Source organism: Cuculus canorus, chromosome Z (genome assembly GCF_017976375.1).
Source record: "Cuculus canorus isolate bCucCan1 chromosome Z, bCucCan1.pri, whole genome shotgun sequence".
In the NCBI taxonomy this organism is placed as follows: Eukaryota; Metazoa; Chordata; class Aves; order Cuculiformes; family Cuculidae; genus Cuculus; species Cuculus canorus.
This window is the reverse complement of record NC_071441.1, coordinates 66,078,602-66,097,709: the sequence shown is the minus strand read 5'-3', so window position 1 is coordinate 66,097,709 and position 19,108 is coordinate 66,078,602. Positions and strand designations below refer to the sequence as shown.

Sequence of the window (19,108 nt, the reverse complement as noted above, 5' to 3'; positions counted from 1 at the left end):
CCTCCAGCGAAATGCGCTGCTGATTCCGTCTCGGGGAATGAACTTAATGGACTTGAGGGAGCTGCCTCTGGAGACACCTCGGGCAGATGAAGTTTGGCTTTACTGCCCTCACTGAATCCAAATAACTCAGAGTGGGGTTTATATCCTGGTAACACCAATTTTTCTGCACTTCATGCTGCTGCAGTACAGATGTTTAAAATCACAGACTTATAGAATCCCTGGGTTGGAAAAGACCTTTGAGACCATCAAGCCCAACCGTACCTGTCCACTACTAAATCCTTCCAGTACCTAAAGGGGGCCTACAGGAAAGCTGGAGAGGAGCTATTCATAAAGGCTTGTGGGGATAGGTTGAGGGGGAATGGGTATAAACTGGAGAGGGGCAGATATAGACTGGACTTTAGGAAGAATTTCTCCAACATGAGAGTGGTGAGGCCCTGGCACAGGTTGCCCAGGGAAACTGTGGGTGCCCCATCCCTGGAGGTGGTCAAGGCCAGGATGGATGGGGCCTTGGGCAGCATGATTTAGTGGGATGTCCCTTCCCGTGGCAGAGGGGGTGGAACTAGATCATCTTTTAGGTCCCTTCCAACCCTAAATATTCTATGATTCTATGATTCTAAACCATATCCCTAAACACTTTATCTACTGTTTTTTAAATACCTCCAGGGATGGTGACTCAACCACTTCTCTGGGCAGCTGGCAGCCCTTTTGATGAAGAGTTTTTTCCTAATATTTGATCTGAACCTGCCCTGGTGCAGCTCAGGGCCATTCCCTCTCATCCTATCACTTAGGCGAAGAGACCAGCACTCACCTCACCGCAACCTCCTCTCAGGTAGTTGTAAACAGCGGTGAGGTCCCCCCTCAGCCTCCTCTTCTCCAGGCTAAACCACCCCAGGTCCCTCAGCCGCTCCTCATATTTGTAAAGTAAAAAAAATCAGGACAGTAAACTTTTTCTCAGTTTCGCGGTGCAGAATGAAATCTGTGTCTGTGGAGAAGCCCGCTAAGAAGGAAGAGGAGCCAAAAGCAGGGCGCCGAAATGCCTTCACTCACACGGCGCAGCGCCCCGGCCCGCACAGAGCCGCGGGAGGGCTCGCTCCGCTCCGCGGTGGGGGCGCTCGGGCGCTCTCGGGGGGCAGCCCCCGCACCCCAGGGGCAGCCCCCGCAGCCCAGCCCTCCCGCCCAGCACTGACCTTGCTTCCCATCGCGGAAAAGCGAGCCGCCGGCCGGGGAGGGCGCTGGGAGCAGCAGGACGAGGATCCAGAAGGAGACGCGCTGCGCCCGGCGCGGCGGGTCGCGTGGCATGGTGCGGGCGGGGAGAGCCGAGCCTCAGCCCAGCCGCCGCATGGCCGGGGCAGCCTCCTCCCGGGTGTCTGGTTTCTGCCGGCGGAGCAATGGGGAAGGAGCCGGGGGTAAGGCGGAGGGGAGGGAGCAGGGGATGCCGGCGGCGCCTCGGGGGGGCGCGTCCCGCACGCGGAGCGGGGCCGGGGAACCGCCCGCCGCGGGACCGCAGCCCCGCACCCGCCCCCGAGGGGGTCCCGGAGCCTCCCTGCCCTGCCCGCCTCCTGAAAAAACGCCGGGAGGACGAATTCCAGGCGTTTTCCGCCCGTTCCCACGCGGCGGTGTGGGGACAAGGACATGAAGGGGCTGGAGCGCGAGGGTTGAGGGAACGGGGGCTGTTTAGCCCGGAAAAAAAGGGAGGCTGAGAGGACACCTCATCGCTCTCTGAGGCCGTAGCGAGGTGGGCGCGGGTCTCCTCTCCCAAGTCACGAGCGATAGGGCGAGAGGAAGGGCTCGAGTTGCACCAAGGGAGGTTTAGATTGGATATAACGAAGTGAAGTGCAAGGTCCTGCGCCTGGGTCAGGGCAACACTCAGCATCAACACGCGCTGGAAAATGAAGAGATTAAGAGCAGCCCTGTGGAGAGGAACCTGGGGGTCCTGGTGGGTGAGAAGCTCGATGTGAGCTCATGACACGGGCTCGCTGACCAGAAAGAAGGCCAACTGTATCTTGAGCCGTGTCAAAAGAAGCGCGGTCAGCAGGTCAAGGGAGGTGGTTCTGCCCTTCTACTCCCCTCTGATGAGACTCCCACCTGGAATACTGTGTCCAGCTCTGAAGCTCAGTACACGAAATACATGGACCTGTTGCAGCTGGTCCAGAGGAAAGCCACTGCAAAGATCAGTGTTCTGGAACACCTTCCCTCTGAAAGAGGCCGAGAGAGTTGGGGTTGTTCAGCTTGAGGAAGAGAAGACCCTGAGGAGACCTTACTGCGACCTGCCAGTACTTCAAGGGGGCTTACAAGAAAGATGGGGGAAAGCTTTTTAGCAGTGCCTGTAGCAATAGGACAAGGGGTAACAGTTTTAAACCAAAAGAGGAGAAGTTTAGACTAGATAGTATGAAGAAATTTTTTTCAATGAGGGTGATTGAAACACTGGAACAGATTGCCCAGAGCGGTGGTAGATGCCACAACTCTGGAAATATTCGAGGTCGGGTTGGATCAGGCTCTGAGCAACTTGGTCTGGTTGAAGATGTCCCTGCTTACTGCAAGAGTGTTGGACTAGTTGACCTTCATGGTCCTTTCCAATCCAAACAATTCTATGATTCTATGATATCCAGAAAAATTTGTTTCCTGAAAGAGTGGTGAAACATTGGAACAGGCTGCCCAGGGAAGTGGTGGAGTCTCCATCCACTGGAGAAGCTCACAAAACATGTAGGTGGGGCACTTCGGGATGTGGTTTAGTAGGCACAGTGGTGGTGTGTGGATGATTGAACTAGATAATCCTGGAGGTCTTTTTCAACCTTAACAATTCTATGAGTCTGTGGTGGTGGGGCCTGTCCCCGCCTGAGGTGCCCACAGCCCCAGACATCTCAAGTCCTACATTCCAGGTTGTCTCCCCAGGACAGTGATGCCCTTCTTGTGTTTTACAGTGTGCTGCCACGTTGGAGCTACTTGCCTTCCCAGAGAAAGTTTCTAATCACCTCAGTGCTGATATTTTTAATTGTGTACAATGTCCTCTCCACCAAGGATCCCCTCGCACAGCCTTTTCCAAGGTCACTTCCTGACTGTGGCTCTGCAGGTGCCACAGGTGGGTTCCTGGGTGCTGCTGCCGTGTGTCCTGTCCTTGAGACCTGGGCCAAGTTCCTTGTCTATCCCAATAGCCCTCTGCTTAAAATTGACTCTACCAGGTGTTTCTTGGAAGACCTCCTCCTTGAGTAGTTCCGTAGTGATCTGTGCTTAATTACACTCATTCCTTTGCTCAAATTTTCCCGAAGGCAAAGGGCTGATGCAGTTCATCTGCTTTGACTGTGAAAACTATGAACCTCAAACTCCAGAGTGTGAAAATGAAAGAGTTGAAACTCCAAAAATTTCTAGATCAGATAGAAATGTGTCTTCTCATAAGCTTGAGACATGATAACTCCGAAAACTAAACAAATTTATAGAAGTGTGATATTTGATTTATAAGCCATAATGTGCTCTTGTCTAGCTGATGGAGTGACTTGCAGAATTATGCAAAAGAGGATGGATTTAGGTAATATTTGATATCCAACAATGCCTGCCAAGAGAAGTTTTGCTCATTGCCAAGTATTTGTTTTTAATATAGCCATCTACATGTTCTCCATATGAATAACTTTATCTCGTCTATTACAGTGACAAGTTTCCCAGTGTGCTTTCCACTAGGGTTCTTATAGTCTAGTCACATAGTAGGCACTTCATTGGTTTGTGACATTAGATATTGTAGCATGCTTAGCTCCTTATCAGGACTTCCCTGGAATTAGTTTTAAAGTAAGCATGGCCTGGAACTGATATAATATCTGTAATACTTAACATTTTAAGAACACTTGACAATTGTTACACAGAACAAGCTACACAATTTTCCATGAGTACTTTAAAAATAATTAAACTGGAGAGTAAGGAAGTAACTATAGTAAATGAAATAAAAAGGAAAAGTAACTAGGCTAGGAGCATTGGAAAGAAGGGGTGAAAGTTCAAGGCATGGGTGTATGTTTACAAAGTACTGATTTAACAAACTTCTTGAGGGTGACCAGAAAGAGCAGACCTTCTGTGAGAGACATATAACTGTTTTGTTTGATTTCCAGTCATCTTTTTGAGTACTTGTTCACTGCATTTGATGTGAGGCAACCGATATTTCATGCAGGATTCCAGCTTGGTTTCTTCCTCAGCAGGAAAAGTTAGTTCCTGTTACCTGTAGTTCTCTCCAAGCATGAAATTTTTTTTCCTTCTGCCCCTTACTGAGACTACAGAGTTTCTCCTTCTGGACTAACTCTTTCAACCTGTTATTCTGGCTTGTTTTCTTCCCTGTTATCTCTTCTACAGATGGTGTCACATGAGAGAAATCGAAAAAATCAGGAAATGATGGAGAAATAAAAGCTTTAGGAACTCAAGAGGGTTTGTGGGAATGTGGGTGTCTTGTTTTGATATGATTTTTTTTAAATGACCAAAATTGTAGATGTAAAAGTCATAGAGAACAGAGAAAAAAAACTGTGGGAATCTGATCTGAAACATCTATAATTCCCTGGGCTTTGGGCCAGTGTGCACATACACAGAAGAAATGATTCACTGGGTGTAGTGTCAGAAAATATCCTGGAGGGCAGAAGGGTTCCTGCTTAAGGGAAGCTGTGCCTGTAGCTGACACAGTCATATACAGTTAAAATGGGAAGTGATAGCACAAATAGAAAGCACTGTCCTCCTGTGAGGACATACCAAGGCCAGCTATTTAAGTGAACAGAATTTATGGCACTGTGTCTTCCCAATACGGACCTGATTTAGGAGAGTATTTGTGGGCTATTAAAGTAAGATGCCTATATATTAAACTATTTGCTCACTCAAAAATAATTGTAAAAGTTTAATGGAATTTAATTACTGATTTCCTCTTCCAAAAGAGACATGACCTGAAGTTTTGGAGACTTGCGAAGGTGAGGGCACTTTTTTTTTTTTTCTTTCCATAACACAACCTCAGTTGTAAAAAGAAAATTAATACAATAACATACCACTCATGTTCTTCTGACAGCAAAGGAATGGCAGTTCAGTAACTGCAGCTACACACAGTAAAACCTGTACAGTTATTTAAATGAGGTCAGAAAAAAAAAAAAAAGATATGTGATCAAAAGACAGAGTCAAGCCTGAATTGACAATCCAAGAACAATCAATATCTGAGTTCTTTTAAGTATACCTCCAGGGCAGAAGCAAAAGAAATGTGCACATAGGAATTTATATGCTTGTGTAAACGTGTACAGAGAGAAAAGCAAAAACAGAGGTTTTGAGCAATGAGGAACTGCAACATGAGTTACGTGATATGATGTTAAGGAGTTGCTACAAAATGAAACGCAGCTGAAGACAGTCAGGAAATTCTGCTTCACTGGAAGTGAGATTCTCCCACCAAAAGTTTAAAGATCTAACCATGCTTGCTTGTCTGCTTCTTCAGTCAATAGGGGGACAAAATACCTCTGGAGCATAACACATCCCTTTCAGTAACATACAATGTGAAACAATACCCGAACCTGACTACCTATTAACTCTACAGGCAGGTTAACCATTTGCCTGGACTAGAACTGTTAAGAAGATGAATCACACCTGATGTGATGGGCCATGTTAAAGGTACTGAATATTAGAAAAGGAATGAACTGAAAGAGAGTGGCTCTGAATTCCCAAGACTTGCTAGGTGATTATTGTGCAACCACTGATTTTTTTTTCTGAGACAGATTTAGCTCAAAGTTTGTGAGTACTTTGGTTTTTTTTATCTTGTTCCATCTTTCTCATTTAGAGATGCAGCCTCTTAACACAGCTAACTATTGGTAGTTGAATCAGAGATGCTGGTGGATCTCAACTTCCATTTCAACTACAGCCTTTAAACATTTTTGGAATTTTGTAAGTTAACCATGCAAAAAAAATATTTGCTGACATTCCACTAATGGTATGTCTGTGGGCAGATTCAAGTGGCAGAACGAGGCAAATTCTAAAACAGTCAGTGATGCTATAACATGCCATTTTGGGGGATGCTCGTGTTCAGATTCCTGATCAGCATTCAAACATGGATTGTTATTTGTAATTGGAGAGCTAATTTACAAGATCATAATTTCATGCTTGGACTATGTGAATTTCAAAGCTCGTTTGGTCTTACTGTCCATACTTGCAGTTTTAGAGCATATTTCTGGAGCAACAGGCCACTTTGAAATTAACTTTTAATGAAAATTAGTGCCAGGAAAATGTGTTCTCAGTGATCTGCCTAGAAAGCAAATGAGGAGAGGGCATGAGCATCATAGAAGTAATATTTTAAATTAAAATTTATATCTGTAGTTGAATAATACTTTCTGGAGAATGTCTATGGTCCATGAAGCCTACTAATCATATTTTCCTCTGAGTATGATAACTGTTACCTAACTGAGATTTTGTAGTGAAAACCTGTATACATTTCTTTCTACACTTTTATGAAAAGAATCACCATGAAAATCTTCCCATGGTGGACACACACAAAGTCACAGCAAACCTCTCTCAGAATGGAGAAAGTAGAGTTGTGAGCTCCAGTTAAAAATGTAACTGTTAACCGTTATTGTCTGACTATATTCAAAAGCGTGAGACTAGGGCCCTGAGATCATATTAAGCCAAAGGAAGACCATGTTGGTTTCAGAAACTACAAATGAGAAAATAAACAAGTGTGAGATGCTCTTTTTTCCATATTTCTCTTTGTTTTAATTTGTTTTAATGAGAAGAAAATGCCACAAAAATAATTCTTCATAAAACAGAATGCTATGGCAAGAATGCAACATTTAAGAATAATATAAAGCCCATCTAAGTAACACATATTAATAACTTTTTTAATGAAATATGCTTGAGAGCTTTGCTATTACTACTCATTGTTTCAGTATATTGAATACAAAGATAAAAACATCCCTTGCTGCTACAAAAATGCCTAAAGAAAGAGTCCCATATTTCTGTATTTAAAATAACAATACATTCAATATTTTAAAAATCTCCTTTAAGCTACAAAAATGGCTTTCCTGTTGAAAACAGAATCCATCTCCCTTGCCAAAACATTTCAGAACAGTGTACAGCTGGCGCAGTCACTACTGTAATCATAAGCCATCCCTCATTATCTATGAGATCTGTAAAGGAAGTGGAAAATGGTAGTGATCCTTCAGGGTAAATTATAGGGAAATTAGCATTTTCAGCAAATATTTATTTGGTGTATTTATCTGAAACATTTTTAAAGGCTATTTGAGAAATACTTGCAGGGACACATTTATCTCTGATACAGTATTGTCAAAATCTTCGGGCAGTTTCTCTTGGTGGTCTGAACTGGCGCAGGCTTTTTAAGTTTGCTGGACAGATTGATCCTGTCTGAAGGCAAACTAGCACCCCCAGCCCGACAGATTATTTTAGCATAATACTGTATAAACCACAAAAAGCCTTTTACAAAACTCTACAGGATCTGTTTGAGGTTTCCAAGTAAAGCAAATCAGCAATTATTTCCCTGTTATCACCGGAATACTTGCCGAAAGCCTTTGCCCTTCAAGTTTACTATAGTTTTCGAAAAGATTGGGTCAGTAACACCAGTTGCACTGACACTTCGATAAAGAGAAGACTCCATAAATTTATGTATTAGCAACAAGCCTTTGGCAGCATTGGTGGAAAAAATAAGGAACAAATAAAATATTGTATTTTCCAGAATAATAATCATTAGGTAATGTATCTGATGAATATTGCAATACTTTTTCAAAGTAGCTTATGACTTTTGTAACATTTTTACGACTACAGAAATGTTCTGATAGTGTGACGAATAAATTATATTTCTTTCATTATTCTTCCAGGTGTAGCAAATTCCTTTACCTACCTCTAAAACTTCTTCTCTGAGGTGAAGAATGACAGAAGAAAAAGACAAGATACACAAAACTGACAAGGAATTTGTCTGATGGTCAGAATATGAAGAAAACAACTCAAGAAGCATTTTCATATTTGCAGCCCTGAGTTCAAAATACACAGCTGGTGTTGCCAGGAGGTAGCACGCCTCACACTCAGTTGCTTTCTCTGAAAGCAATATATCTTCAGACATGATTTCTCTCTGCCTCATCTTTCTGAATCTTTGTTGCTGTTCAGCCTCTGCAGCACTAACCTTCATCTCAGATAAGGGCTGAAACTCATGCTAAGGCAGCTGGTGCTGCTGAGGGCTGGACACAGTTCACCTCCTCTACTGTTTGCAGTACCACTGTAGCAGCACAACTCTGGCTAAAACTCGGAGTTTTCACTTTGCTTGTTTATATAGTTCTTGAGCCAATGATGTTGGAGGATCCTTTCTCTCCTGCCTGTCCTGTTACACAGTTGGCTGCGTGACACTGATGGCGCTGGTGGGGCTGCTAGGTTTTGCCACAGGGGTGATTTGCTTTGGGTGAGAGGATTTGAGAAACTCTTGTCGTTCAGCAACCTGACAGATGCAACTTAATGCTCTGCTGTTAAAAATGCCACCTGGATGCAACCTGAGTCAGTGATGAAGGTCTATGGGAAACTAGAAAAAAATCCATGATTTAGAGACAGTGGCAAAGAAATGGCAGGAACCCATTCTTCAAGGCCTGCTGCGGTCACCCTGTTGAAGGGCCATTGTATGTTCTGTTTGTTTGCTTGCTTCATTATAGTTCCGATGTATTTAGTGTAGCAAGTAATCTGGAGGCTAAGCCTTCTGATTGCAATGCATTGTTGATTGTAGTAAGCTGTACCCTCACTATATGCAACACAAATTATGTATAAGACTTCCTAATTACTGTTTTCCCCCCTTAGTGCTCCTGTGCTAGTACTTACAGGTTTGCTGTAGGTATAAACCAGACCGGTAAGGGGACCGCTGGCAACCCATGACATGAACAGCGATGTCATTGTGGGAATTGCATTAACATAAATCAGTTCAAAGACTATGGAAAAATAACTCACTTCTTCAGTCTTCCCTTACAGTCTCCCGATGGCTGACTTACAGGCTTGATTTAGATGAATTTAGACTCTGTTGTGCACTTGTTTTGATTTATTTAGCAGCGCGACGGGAGAAGGAAACCCTGAATTCCTCTTCCCCATCGGTGGCGTTCTGTTCCCGCTGCGGAGCTGGCAGCAAATGTCCGGGGCAGGGCAGGGAGGGAGCCGGCAGCAGCTGCCGATCTCCCCCGGCGCTCCGGGGCCCCCTGCGGGCGGGCGGGCGGCTGTAGAGCCCCCGGGCGCCGCTCTGCTTCCCTTCTGCCGCTTCTGCCTTCCCCGCGCTCTACAGCCTCATTGCCCGTGCCGTTCGTTTGAAAGCTAGGAATACCACCGCATCTCGAAAGCAGCAAAAGTCTTTGCATTCCTTTTGGGGATGGAGGAGCCCATCCGCGGTCGGCACAGAGGTTTCTAAAACTAAGGATAGCCACTGCATCCCAAAATCCCCACAGGCGGGAAAGGTGTTTCTATCCCGTTTAGGGGAAGGAGAAGCCCATCCGCAATCCGTGCAGAGGTTTTTAAAGGTAGGGATAACCACCGCATCCCGAAATCCCGAAAGCAGGAAAAGTGTTTGCACCCCGTTTGGGGATGGAGAAGCGCGTCAGGGGCTGGCGCAGAGGATTTTAAGACTAAGGATAGCCACCGCATCCCGAAATCCCCGCAGCAGGAAAGGTGTTTGTATCCCATTTGGGGGATGGAGAAGCCCGCCCGGGGCTGGCGCACTTTCTAAGGCGGCACAACCCAGGCTGGTCGGGCTCGCCGAGCAGCTGAGCAGAGATGAGAAGCCCACAGCCCTTGCCCAGGGCGGCAGGGAAGGCGGGGGGTGGGTTCTTTAGGAGCTGACCCCCCGGGTCGGGCTCTTCCCAGCCTCACCCCAGGCACCCGCAGGAGGCTCGCGCGGGGCGGGGGGCGGCGGGGACGCAGCCGCGGGGCGGGGGGGGGTCAGCACCGCGGAGAGCTCCGCGGCGCAGCGCGCATGCCCCGCCCCGGCGGCGCGGGTATAACCGCGTCCCCAGCCCCGCCGCCGCCGCAGCCGCCGCCGCGGGCACCTCGGGGAAGGCAGCCGCGCAGCCTCCGCCCTCCCTAGCATGGGATGGGCGAGCCCTGCGAGCGCCGTGCCTGCCCGCCGGCCGCCGGCATGAAGGAAGGAGCGGACTGGGAGCCCTGGGACGCGCCGCTGGGTTTCTTGGAGGGCGCCCAGATGGGCAACAGGAGCAACATGTCCTTCCTGCAGCTCTTCAAGAACATCAACCTGGAGCGAGCCGACGGGATGCAGGGCGACAGCTCCGACGTGGTGCGGATTGTCATCTCGCTGGTGTACTCCGTGGTGTGTGCCCTGGGGCTGGTGGGCAACCTGCTGGTGCTCTACCTGATGAAAAGCAAGCAAGGCTGGAGAAAGTCCTCCATCAATCTCTTTGTGACCAGCCTGGCAGTGACTGACTTCCAGTTTGTGCTGACCTTGCCATTCTGGGCGGTGGAGAACGCGCTGGACTTCAACTGGCTCTTCGGCAAGGCAATGTGTAAGATTGTCTCATATGTGACAGCCATGAATATGTATGCCAGTGTCTTCTTTCTCACTGCCATGAGTGTGGCTCGATACCGCTCTGTGGCTTCAGCCTTGAAGAATCAGCGACGAGGTGACCCGCTGGGTGGCTGCTGTTCTGCCAAGTGGCTTTGTGCACTCATCTGGCTGTCAGCTATCTTGGCTTCCCTGCCTCATGCCATTTTTTCCACCACTGCCACTGTCTTTGATGATGTCCTCTGCCTTGTCAAGTTCCCTGAGGGACGAGGCAACAGTGCCCAGTTCTGGCTGGGTCTGTACCACATCCAGAAGGTGCTCCTGGGCTTTGTGGTGCCACTGGTTGTTATCAGCCTCTGCTACTTGCTCCTGGTGCGCTTCATCAGTGACAAGCATGTTGGCAGCACCTGCAGTGGCCCCAGCACCAAGCGCCGCTCCAAAGTGACTAAGTCGGTGTCCATTGTGGTGCTGTCTTTCTTCTTGTGCTGGCTGCCTAATCAAGCTCTTACAACGTGGGGCATCCTCATCAAACTCAACGTGGTTCACTTCAGCACTGAGTACTTCCTCTCCCAAGTGTACCTCTTCCCCATCAGCGTATGCCTGGCACACTCCAACAGCTGCCTCAATCCCATTTTCTACTGCCTCATGCGCAGGGAGTTCCGCAAGGCACTGAAGAACCTCCTCTGGAGAATCACCTCACCTTCCCTCACCGCTATGCGCCCTTTCACCGACACCACCAAGCCCGAGCAGGAGGAACAAGCCCTGCATGCCTTGGTGCCTGTTCACCCTGTCACTGCTTCTTCCCCTACTGCAGCTCTCCAGCCAGAGATGGCCTACTACCCCCCTGGGGTGGTGGTGTACAGCAGCCGCTATGACCTCCTGCCTGCTGGCTCCACAGAGCAGCGCTGCTGAGATGGGCAGGGGACTCTGTAGGGTGGGACTGTGGGTTCTGTGCAAGATGTGGACCTGGCATATTGAATGCCTGGTAGGGGCAGGGGAGAAGGGGTGAGTAAAGAAGAGTCCCTGTGTAAGAGATGCTTTTTTGGGGTTCTGTCTGCTCCTGGAAGCTTGTTGATGTAAATAGTTGTCTTGAAAAAGTCCTCCAGACTGGAGGACAGGAGGAGGAGGCACTGGGGATTCGAGTGTCTCTAGGAGACACTTTTTAGTGCTTACATCTATTCCGGGGAAGAGGAACTGGGGAGGGTGACGGGACTTCGTCCAGGGAGTATGCAGGATGTTCATGGCAGGGAGAGGGGCTGGATGGGGTGGAGCGAGTCTGGAAGGCCTCAGCTGTGTCTCCCTTCCCCAGCCTGGAGGTGCAAGCAGCAAGGGGCCAGCAGCCCTCCCACCCCTCAGTGTGTGTTTGTGGCAGGGGGAGGGAGCAGGGCTGCTTTCTCACTGCTGCATGTCATTGAAAATTATGCCAGCGCAGCTGTGGTCACCGCTCACCGGGCTCCAGTGAGGGCAGAGATATCAGGCAGCCTATGCCCTATTTCATGTGGGAGCAGCCAGGGCAAGTAGGTACAGGATTCTTGCTTGCTCTGGCTTGGTCCCTTTCCCTCTGTTAGGGACCCAGGAAAGAGAGGGGACAAGGAGCACTGTACTCCCCACCAAATCTCTCCAAGATCTGCTTTTCCAGCTCCCCTCATTCTCTCTGCTTCTGCCAGGCTACAGAGAAACCCAGACAGCCAAGAAGAAGTACAAGGACAGGTCTTGCAGCTTCATGGAGAGGTATTGCTTTGCCTGGGTTTGGAGGGAAGGATGTGAGCCCCTTGGCATCACGTTCCCCAGCCTCTCTTCAGGCTGCTGGACGGGAAACCCACAGCCTCAAACCATGTGTGGCAAGGCAGGTGTCTCTCTTAGGGCACTGAAGCTTCAGGCTTTGCTCTTGCCATGCTTCAGACTGTTTGTGTTTCACTCCAGGGAATCAGCACAACTGTAAGCAAAAAAGGTGGGGAAAAGAAACAAATCATAGCCACTTCAAGCTGCTTTCTCTGGGGTACATCTGGGTTCAGCTAAAACCAAGCACAAAGGTTTTTGTTCTGCCAAAGTGTTTGTTAAGGGTCTGTACTGATACTTGCAAGTGTTTCAGTTCCTCAGGTGCGAGCAGCTCTAGAACCTGCAGCTCAGTGCTCTCACACCCTGGAGAAAGGCAAGGGCAATGCCTGTCCCAGCCTGTGTTCCAGAGAAACATCTGGGAAATAATTTGATATTGATCTGAAATGAACGTCTAAGGGTGTGGAAAAAAAGTGTGATTTTAAACTGTGAAACTTTTTAAGACTATACAGTTACTTTTAAAAATATTTTTTAAATTATGAGAAAAAAATTTGAAATGAGAAGCTCAGAATATTTATTTTAAAAGATTGAAAAATACGATTCTGGGTTTGTTGTCAAAACACAACTTCGTTAATCCCCAGTACTGCATATGGGTTGAATATATAAATTTGTCATTCAAAACCCCTCTCTATTTCCAGCCCCTTCCCCTGAACCCTAACTCCAACATCTGCCTGACTCCACTAAAAAAGCATTTCTGCAGAGGTTTGTTTGTCAGCTCTAATACTGATGTGGAACAAACTTGCTATTTCTGTCCAGAGAAAATTGCAGTGCTGTAAGTGGCAATTATGCTTTGCAGACTCTTGGGTTTACTGTACGTCAGTAGCTCCTGTTGTAAAATTCAGGTTTGGTTAGGAAGCAGCTGGTTCTGCTACTTGCAAGAAGAAGCTGTTCTGATGTCTCAAAGCAGAAGAGACTTCTGCTACAGCCTTCGGAACTTGCTAACTGGGAAGACAGAGATGACTGGAGAAGAACAGCAGGAGTGAGCTGGCAGCTGATGGACATATTTTATACAGATGCAAAGACTCTGAAGAAATCAGATATATCCACAGAACTTGAGCGTCTAAGTACTGTAAAACCACTCCTCCTAAATCCTGACTTGGCTGCCAGTTGAAGTCTGTAGGTACTTGAAGTTTTTTCTAGTAAATTTTCTTGTGCCTAGAAGTCCGCTGAGCATGCCTAAACTGCTTATGCGTGAAGCATTTACCTCAGTGCTTCATTGGGGATATTTCAGTCAGGACTGGCCACAGTGTGTATCCTAAGCAAGGGAGACAGTTCTGCATCCCAACATGAAACACCTTGTGCCAGACCAAGTTAGCAGGGGCTGTAAACTTAACTCGTTCCCCCATCCCTTTGCGTCTCTGTCTAGATATGCTTCTCCTTTCCCACCTTCAATGCGTGTACAGATTATGCTCCTTCCTCTTCACTTTTGAAACACAATAAGTGGGCAGAGCTTTCACCCACAGCCTGGGAAACTCAACTTCCTCCCTTCCATGTCTCTTGGGAATGACCGAGTCTATGATGTGAATGTGCTCGAATCCTCTACCTTGAAACAGGTCCCTGTTGCATGAGTTGTTCGCCATAACTGGATCATAAAGGGAAAATAAGTCCTTGAGCACTACTTTGCAGAATAGTAGTTAGGGTGTGAGATCCAAAGAGGAAGTGCCAAGATTTTTTTCCCCTGTATATTCAGAGGAGAAATGGGATCCAGATCTGGATTCTAGGACTACCCTTTCCAAGAACAACAATAACTTGCTCCCAAGTCTTGGTTTAATTAAATTTTCAGTATGCCATGCAAGAGGCTGAGAGCTTTCTAGACCTATAAATCCAGCAGCCTAATAGGCCCAAGGATTTGCAAGAAATGTGTTCAAATCTCACATGTTGTAGAAGAAAGCTGCAATGCCTGTCCTAGCAGATGAAGTAAGCTACACTTGCGTGAGAAAAGGATATCATGAACACTTAACTCTAGCATTCAGAAAGTTCTAACTATGCCTTTATAGGCCAGGAAAAAGTACCTAAATGAAGAAGAGGGGATGGATCTCAAAGCCAGACTCTCATCTTAGTGTTTGCTTTTGAACAGCCTGGTTTCTTGCTTGGCTTGCTGGAATTTTCATCCCCATCTTGATAATTAAATGTTCTTGTGCATTATGTAAAAAGCTATCCAGGTGTCTATAGAATAACTATGAATTTCAGTAGATAGCAAATGGCCTAAAAGACATCCTCTGTGGTGCTCAGCATAACAAAATCCAAGTGCTTTTGTGAATGTCAATGTAGCTGTAATTTTATGCCAGCAAAACAACAATGTAAACCAGATGATGTTAAGAACCACCCGTATTTAGCCCAGAATACTAGCGAGATTCCATGGTCAGAGGAAGCCCCAAGTACCCAGTCACTAAAGACAAAAAAAAAGCTTACATTTGGCAAATCATTCAAATAAGAAAATGCCATAGATGTGTAGGTACTGGCCTATTGATTTAGAGGGCAGCTCTTTTAAGCCGCTGTGCTGCCAGGTGTAGGTCTTGAATCTGCTGTCTAGAAGAGGCATAACCCCTCTACAAATGGCCAAGTGTTGGTTTACGCTACAACATCTGTTCAGGCTGTGCAGGTGTCAGTGTGTCCAGCATGGTCAAAGAGCACTGCTCTAGCTGTGCATGAGCAGAGAGAAGTTTTGCTTCGGCTCTGCTGTGAGTGTGCATGAAAACTGAGCTCTGTGTTGCGTGCGCAGAGGCACCATCCTGAGCATTGCAAGGAACGGGCAGCTGCTCTGAGTGTGCATGCAGCATCAGAGCCGTGGACTGTGCAGATGGTCTTTCCAGCTCTAGCTTTTGAGACTACACGTTAACGACAACAAATCCTACTGGGTATCCGGGAGGTTCCTGTGTAATCAGTACAACACTGTTCAAAAGCACTTCTGTTTCCTCCAAATGTTCATGTCTTGATTTGTAACAATTGCTTTCATGGACTGAAATAAACACAGATTAAAGATACAAACCAACACTTACAGAGTTCTTTAAGAGATTTTTGTGACTGCTCTCCTCCAGCTGGAAATTTCTATTGGGGTGCTGGTAAGAGTTGCTCTTGGTACACCATAATAGGGACCTGAAGGTGCAGGCTGACACCTAGTGACAAACTGAAAGAATCTTTAAAACCCAGATATTCTCATTAGGCACTGACTTTGATTGCCTACGGGCTTTTAAATATCTCCCTCCTCAACTAACCAAGCTCTTAACCTAATACCAACCTCCAATTTAATTTCCAGGTTTCCCTTTAAAATGCCTCTTCAGTAGAAACAGTGTTTCACTTTCTCTTTGAGTAATTCTGGCACTCTCTTTAGCAGTAAAAAAATCCAATCCTCTTCTTCCCCGTTCATGACTGTCTGCTTTAAAACTTGATTATTCAATTGAGTGCCTGTGCAGAAGCTCTGATTTAATCGGCATCCCTGAGCTTGTGCAGGCACAGGTATGGGTGCGGTGCAGCTCAAGGATGTTAGATTGGGAGCTTGGATCTCCAAGTTTTAGCGAGGGCTATTTCTTTCCTGCTGCAAAAGAGAGCTCTGGTTAATCCATGGGGTTATGGAAAATATGTTTTTTCTCATGATTAAGCAGTCTTAAGAATCTCCTCCAGGTACACTTAGCATCCATAAGTGCAGTGGTGGTTGAGACAAAGTCTGCAAAGAAAAGCTGGGCAACCAGTTAACTCATTCCTTTGCTAAACTGTAGCAGATAAAATGCCTTAGAATATTCCCTAGTTGCAAGGCGTTGTTTTCCTTATAGCTGTCTCTTTCAAATTCTACACAGGTGCATGTTTTTCGGCCTGTGTTGTGCATAGCCTCAAGAGTCCTTCCCAAAATCTTAACTGTAAAATATGGACTCGCCGAATAGCTGAGCCAATTGGCCCATACAGCTGGAGACAGAAACAATTTATTTAGTTGTGCAAGTCTTTTTAAACCTTGACCTACCTGCTAGCAGAGAACTGCAGACCACTCAGTGTTGGAATAACAAAACAAAGGTAGTTCACTCAGATATCAACTCTGTCCCTCACTGATCCGTGCCTTGGGACACTGAGATACTATTTGTCCAAGGACTTGTGTTTTTCCTTGCACTGACCAACTGAACGAGTATGTTCATTGCACAGTGATCAAATATAACTATTCAGCACTGATGTCTAGCATAATTTTCAATGAGCATTTTCACTTTGTGCCCTAGTGTTGGATAAAACTGGAATCTTGCAGAAAAAAGTACTTCTCTTTGCAGTTGTAAAAAAATTTCTCATCCGCCTAGACAAGAAACCTGAAAATCAAATGCTTTCAATTTTCTTTTCAGGCCAATTCCTAAATATGAGATAATAATATTGTTATTATTTCATAGTTAGCAACAATTAGCCCAGAGTTAAGATGACAGGGAGATCATGTCTGATCAAGCTGGTAACCTTCTACGATGATAGTACTGACTTGGCGGAGGCGGGGAGAGCCGTGCATGTTGTATATCTTGACTTAAATAAAGTTCTTATACTATCTTTCATGACATCTCCATACACAAACCAATAAAGAAGGGACTAGATAAATGCAAACTGATATGGATTGAAACTGCCCAAACTGCCAGGCTTAAAGAATTGTGATTAGCAGCACAAAGTCTATGGGGAGGGTACTGACCAGTGGTATGCCCCAGAGAACAACAGCAAGGCCAGTCTTCATTCAACATCATCCTTAATGAGCTGGATATGCACCCCAAATATTTGGAAATGACACAAAAGTGAGAGAAGTAGCTGATACACCAGAGGGTTGGGCCACCATTCAGAAACTGCTTTACAGGCTGGAGAAATGGGCTGACAGGCACTTGAGGCAGTTCCATAAACGGAAATGCGAAGTTCTGCACCTCAGGACAGATAATCCCCAGCACTGGTACAAGTTAGGAGCTGATCAGCTGGAAAGCAGTCTCAGGATCTTGATGGGCAAGGTGAACATGAGCCAGCAATGTGCCCTCGTAGCAAAGATCAATAGCATCATGGGCTCCCTTAGGTAAAGCATTGCTGGGAGGTCAAAGGAGGTGACCCTTCCTTCCTAGTCAGCTTGGTGAGAATGCTGTGCCCAGGTCATGGCTCTGCAATGCATGAGATGTTAAATTACTGGAGCTGCTCCAGTATGATGCAGAGCTCGGAGCATCTGCCTTGTGAGCAGAGGCTGACAGAGCTGGGGTTGTTCAGCCTGGTGCTGAGAAAGCTCATGTCTTATCGATGTGTGTAAATACCTAATGGGAATGGGGGTTAAAGAGGATGGAACCAGAGTCTTCTCAGTGTTCTCCAGGGAATGGATAAGTGGCAACAGGCATAGAATGGATAAGTGGCAACAGGCACAAACCAAAATTCAATAATTTTTATTTATAATGGAAGAAACCCCCTTTTTTTATGGTTAGAATTGTCAAGCACTAGAACATGTTACCCAAATAGGTTCTGGAGTCTCCATCTTTGGAGATAATCACAACTTGAGCAGACACAGCCTGACCAGACTGCTTTAGCAACTCTGTGCTGAGCAGGGAGATTAGACTAGGTTGTCTCCAGCAGCAGTCCCAAATAGTCTGTGCTTCTGTGTGATTCTATGATGATGAATAAATTTCTGTGAGTGTATCTTTGTTCCAATGCAGTGGAATAAGCAAGTTTGTCTTGCTTGACATTTATTCTGAAAAACCTGTAAAATTTTATGCCTTCAAATCATCTCCTGCTGTATATTTAAAATAATCTATTATATGCTTATGGTCATTAACAGATAAAAAAATATTTTTACTGCTTTTTATTTCTGCTTAAATTCAGCTGTGTATTTCAGAGGAAATATAGTCTTTCTTTTACCCATCAAAAGGTATTTTCTACTGAACTCCAGACCCTTATTCATAGGCAAATCTAATGATGGGTATAGAGGTAGAGAGCTACGCATGAGCTCCTGACCTGAAGGTAACAGGGATGCTCCAATGCTGTATTAAATAACTGTTTAACCTATACAGCTGATCAGAAGGTAGAAAGAAGAATCTAGTTTGAATTTCAGATATGGGATTAAATTTTTGGAGACCTAGACTGAAATTTCAAATTTTGAGCACACTTGATAGAAAGTCATTCTAAGTAAAATATTCCAAAAATCTAAAAAACTTGTTCAGAGAATACCATCTCTCTCCCAAAGATAACAACAGATATTACAACTGTTTTACGGTAATATTTTGCAATGTTATTGCAATCTAATGGCATTTGTGCTATATTTCATAAGGATCTACTTATTGGGATTGGGTGTTACATTGGAATTTCAGCTCTTGTTAAAGAAACGAGTACTTCAGCCCATAAAATCTCTCGAATCCACAACGCGCAAATTGTATTGCAAGGTGGCATTTCTTCCATATAAAAAAAATCAGATCTGAATGCTGAACACCAAAACAAATCATTCAGGATACATTTGCACTTACATGATGATCTGCCAGTCATACAACTCCAGGATAGTGCTCCCAGCCTTTAACGAATGGAATCTCTGCCAGAACCTTTTACTTTCCCTCATGCTACTCCTTAGACACCACAGTTTTTTCTTGCTGTTTTTTCTTCTCCTCTTCAGCACTTAATGAGCAAGAGGGGTCCTGAAAACAGAAATGTTGAAGAGTCTGTTGCTGCCTGTTTTCCTCCCAAAGCACCTCACCTGTTGGGAACATATACATGTATTCATCTGCTAAACAAAATGGGGACGGCTGCACTACAGGACGGACTCTTGGGATTAGCACAGAAGGTTTCAAAGCCCAGATTCTGTACTGGATCTGATGCTAAGCA

General features: G+C 45.8%; 2 protein-coding genes and 1 long non-coding RNA gene across 3 annotated transcripts in view; 2 read left to right on the top strand and 1 right to left on the bottom strand.

Annotated features, from left to right (window-relative positions):
- ADAMTS12 (ADAM metallopeptidase with thrombospondin type 1 motif 12) overlaps positions 1–1,533 on the bottom strand; it is a 157,346-nt gene extending 155,813 nt beyond the window's left edge. The window contains exon 1 of the mRNA XM_054054706.1: positions 1,188–1,533. Coding sequence (XP_053910681.1) covers positions 1,188–1,299 — 112 coding nt within the window. The 5' untranslated portion in view covers positions 1,300–1,533. The remainder of the gene's footprint in view (positions 1–1,187) is intronic.
- Positions 1,281–8,965, top strand: LOC128850428 (uncharacterized). Its single transcript, XR_008447859.1, has 3 exons — positions 1,281–1,406; positions 2,922–3,079; positions 7,821–8,965. It is a non-coding gene; the product is annotated as an uncharacterized LOC128850428 (long non-coding RNA).
- A 1,017-nt stretch (positions 8,966–9,982) lies between these two features.
- On the top strand, positions 9,983–15,323 carry RXFP3 (relaxin family peptide receptor 3). The gene has a single exon (XM_054055521.1). It carries the CDS (start codon positions 10,055–10,057, stop codon positions 11,390–11,392), a length of 1,338 nt encoding a protein of 445 aa, XP_053911496.1. The 5' UTR covers positions 9,983–10,054; the 3' UTR covers positions 11,393–15,323.
- Positions 15,324–19,108: the final 3,785 nt, after the last annotated feature.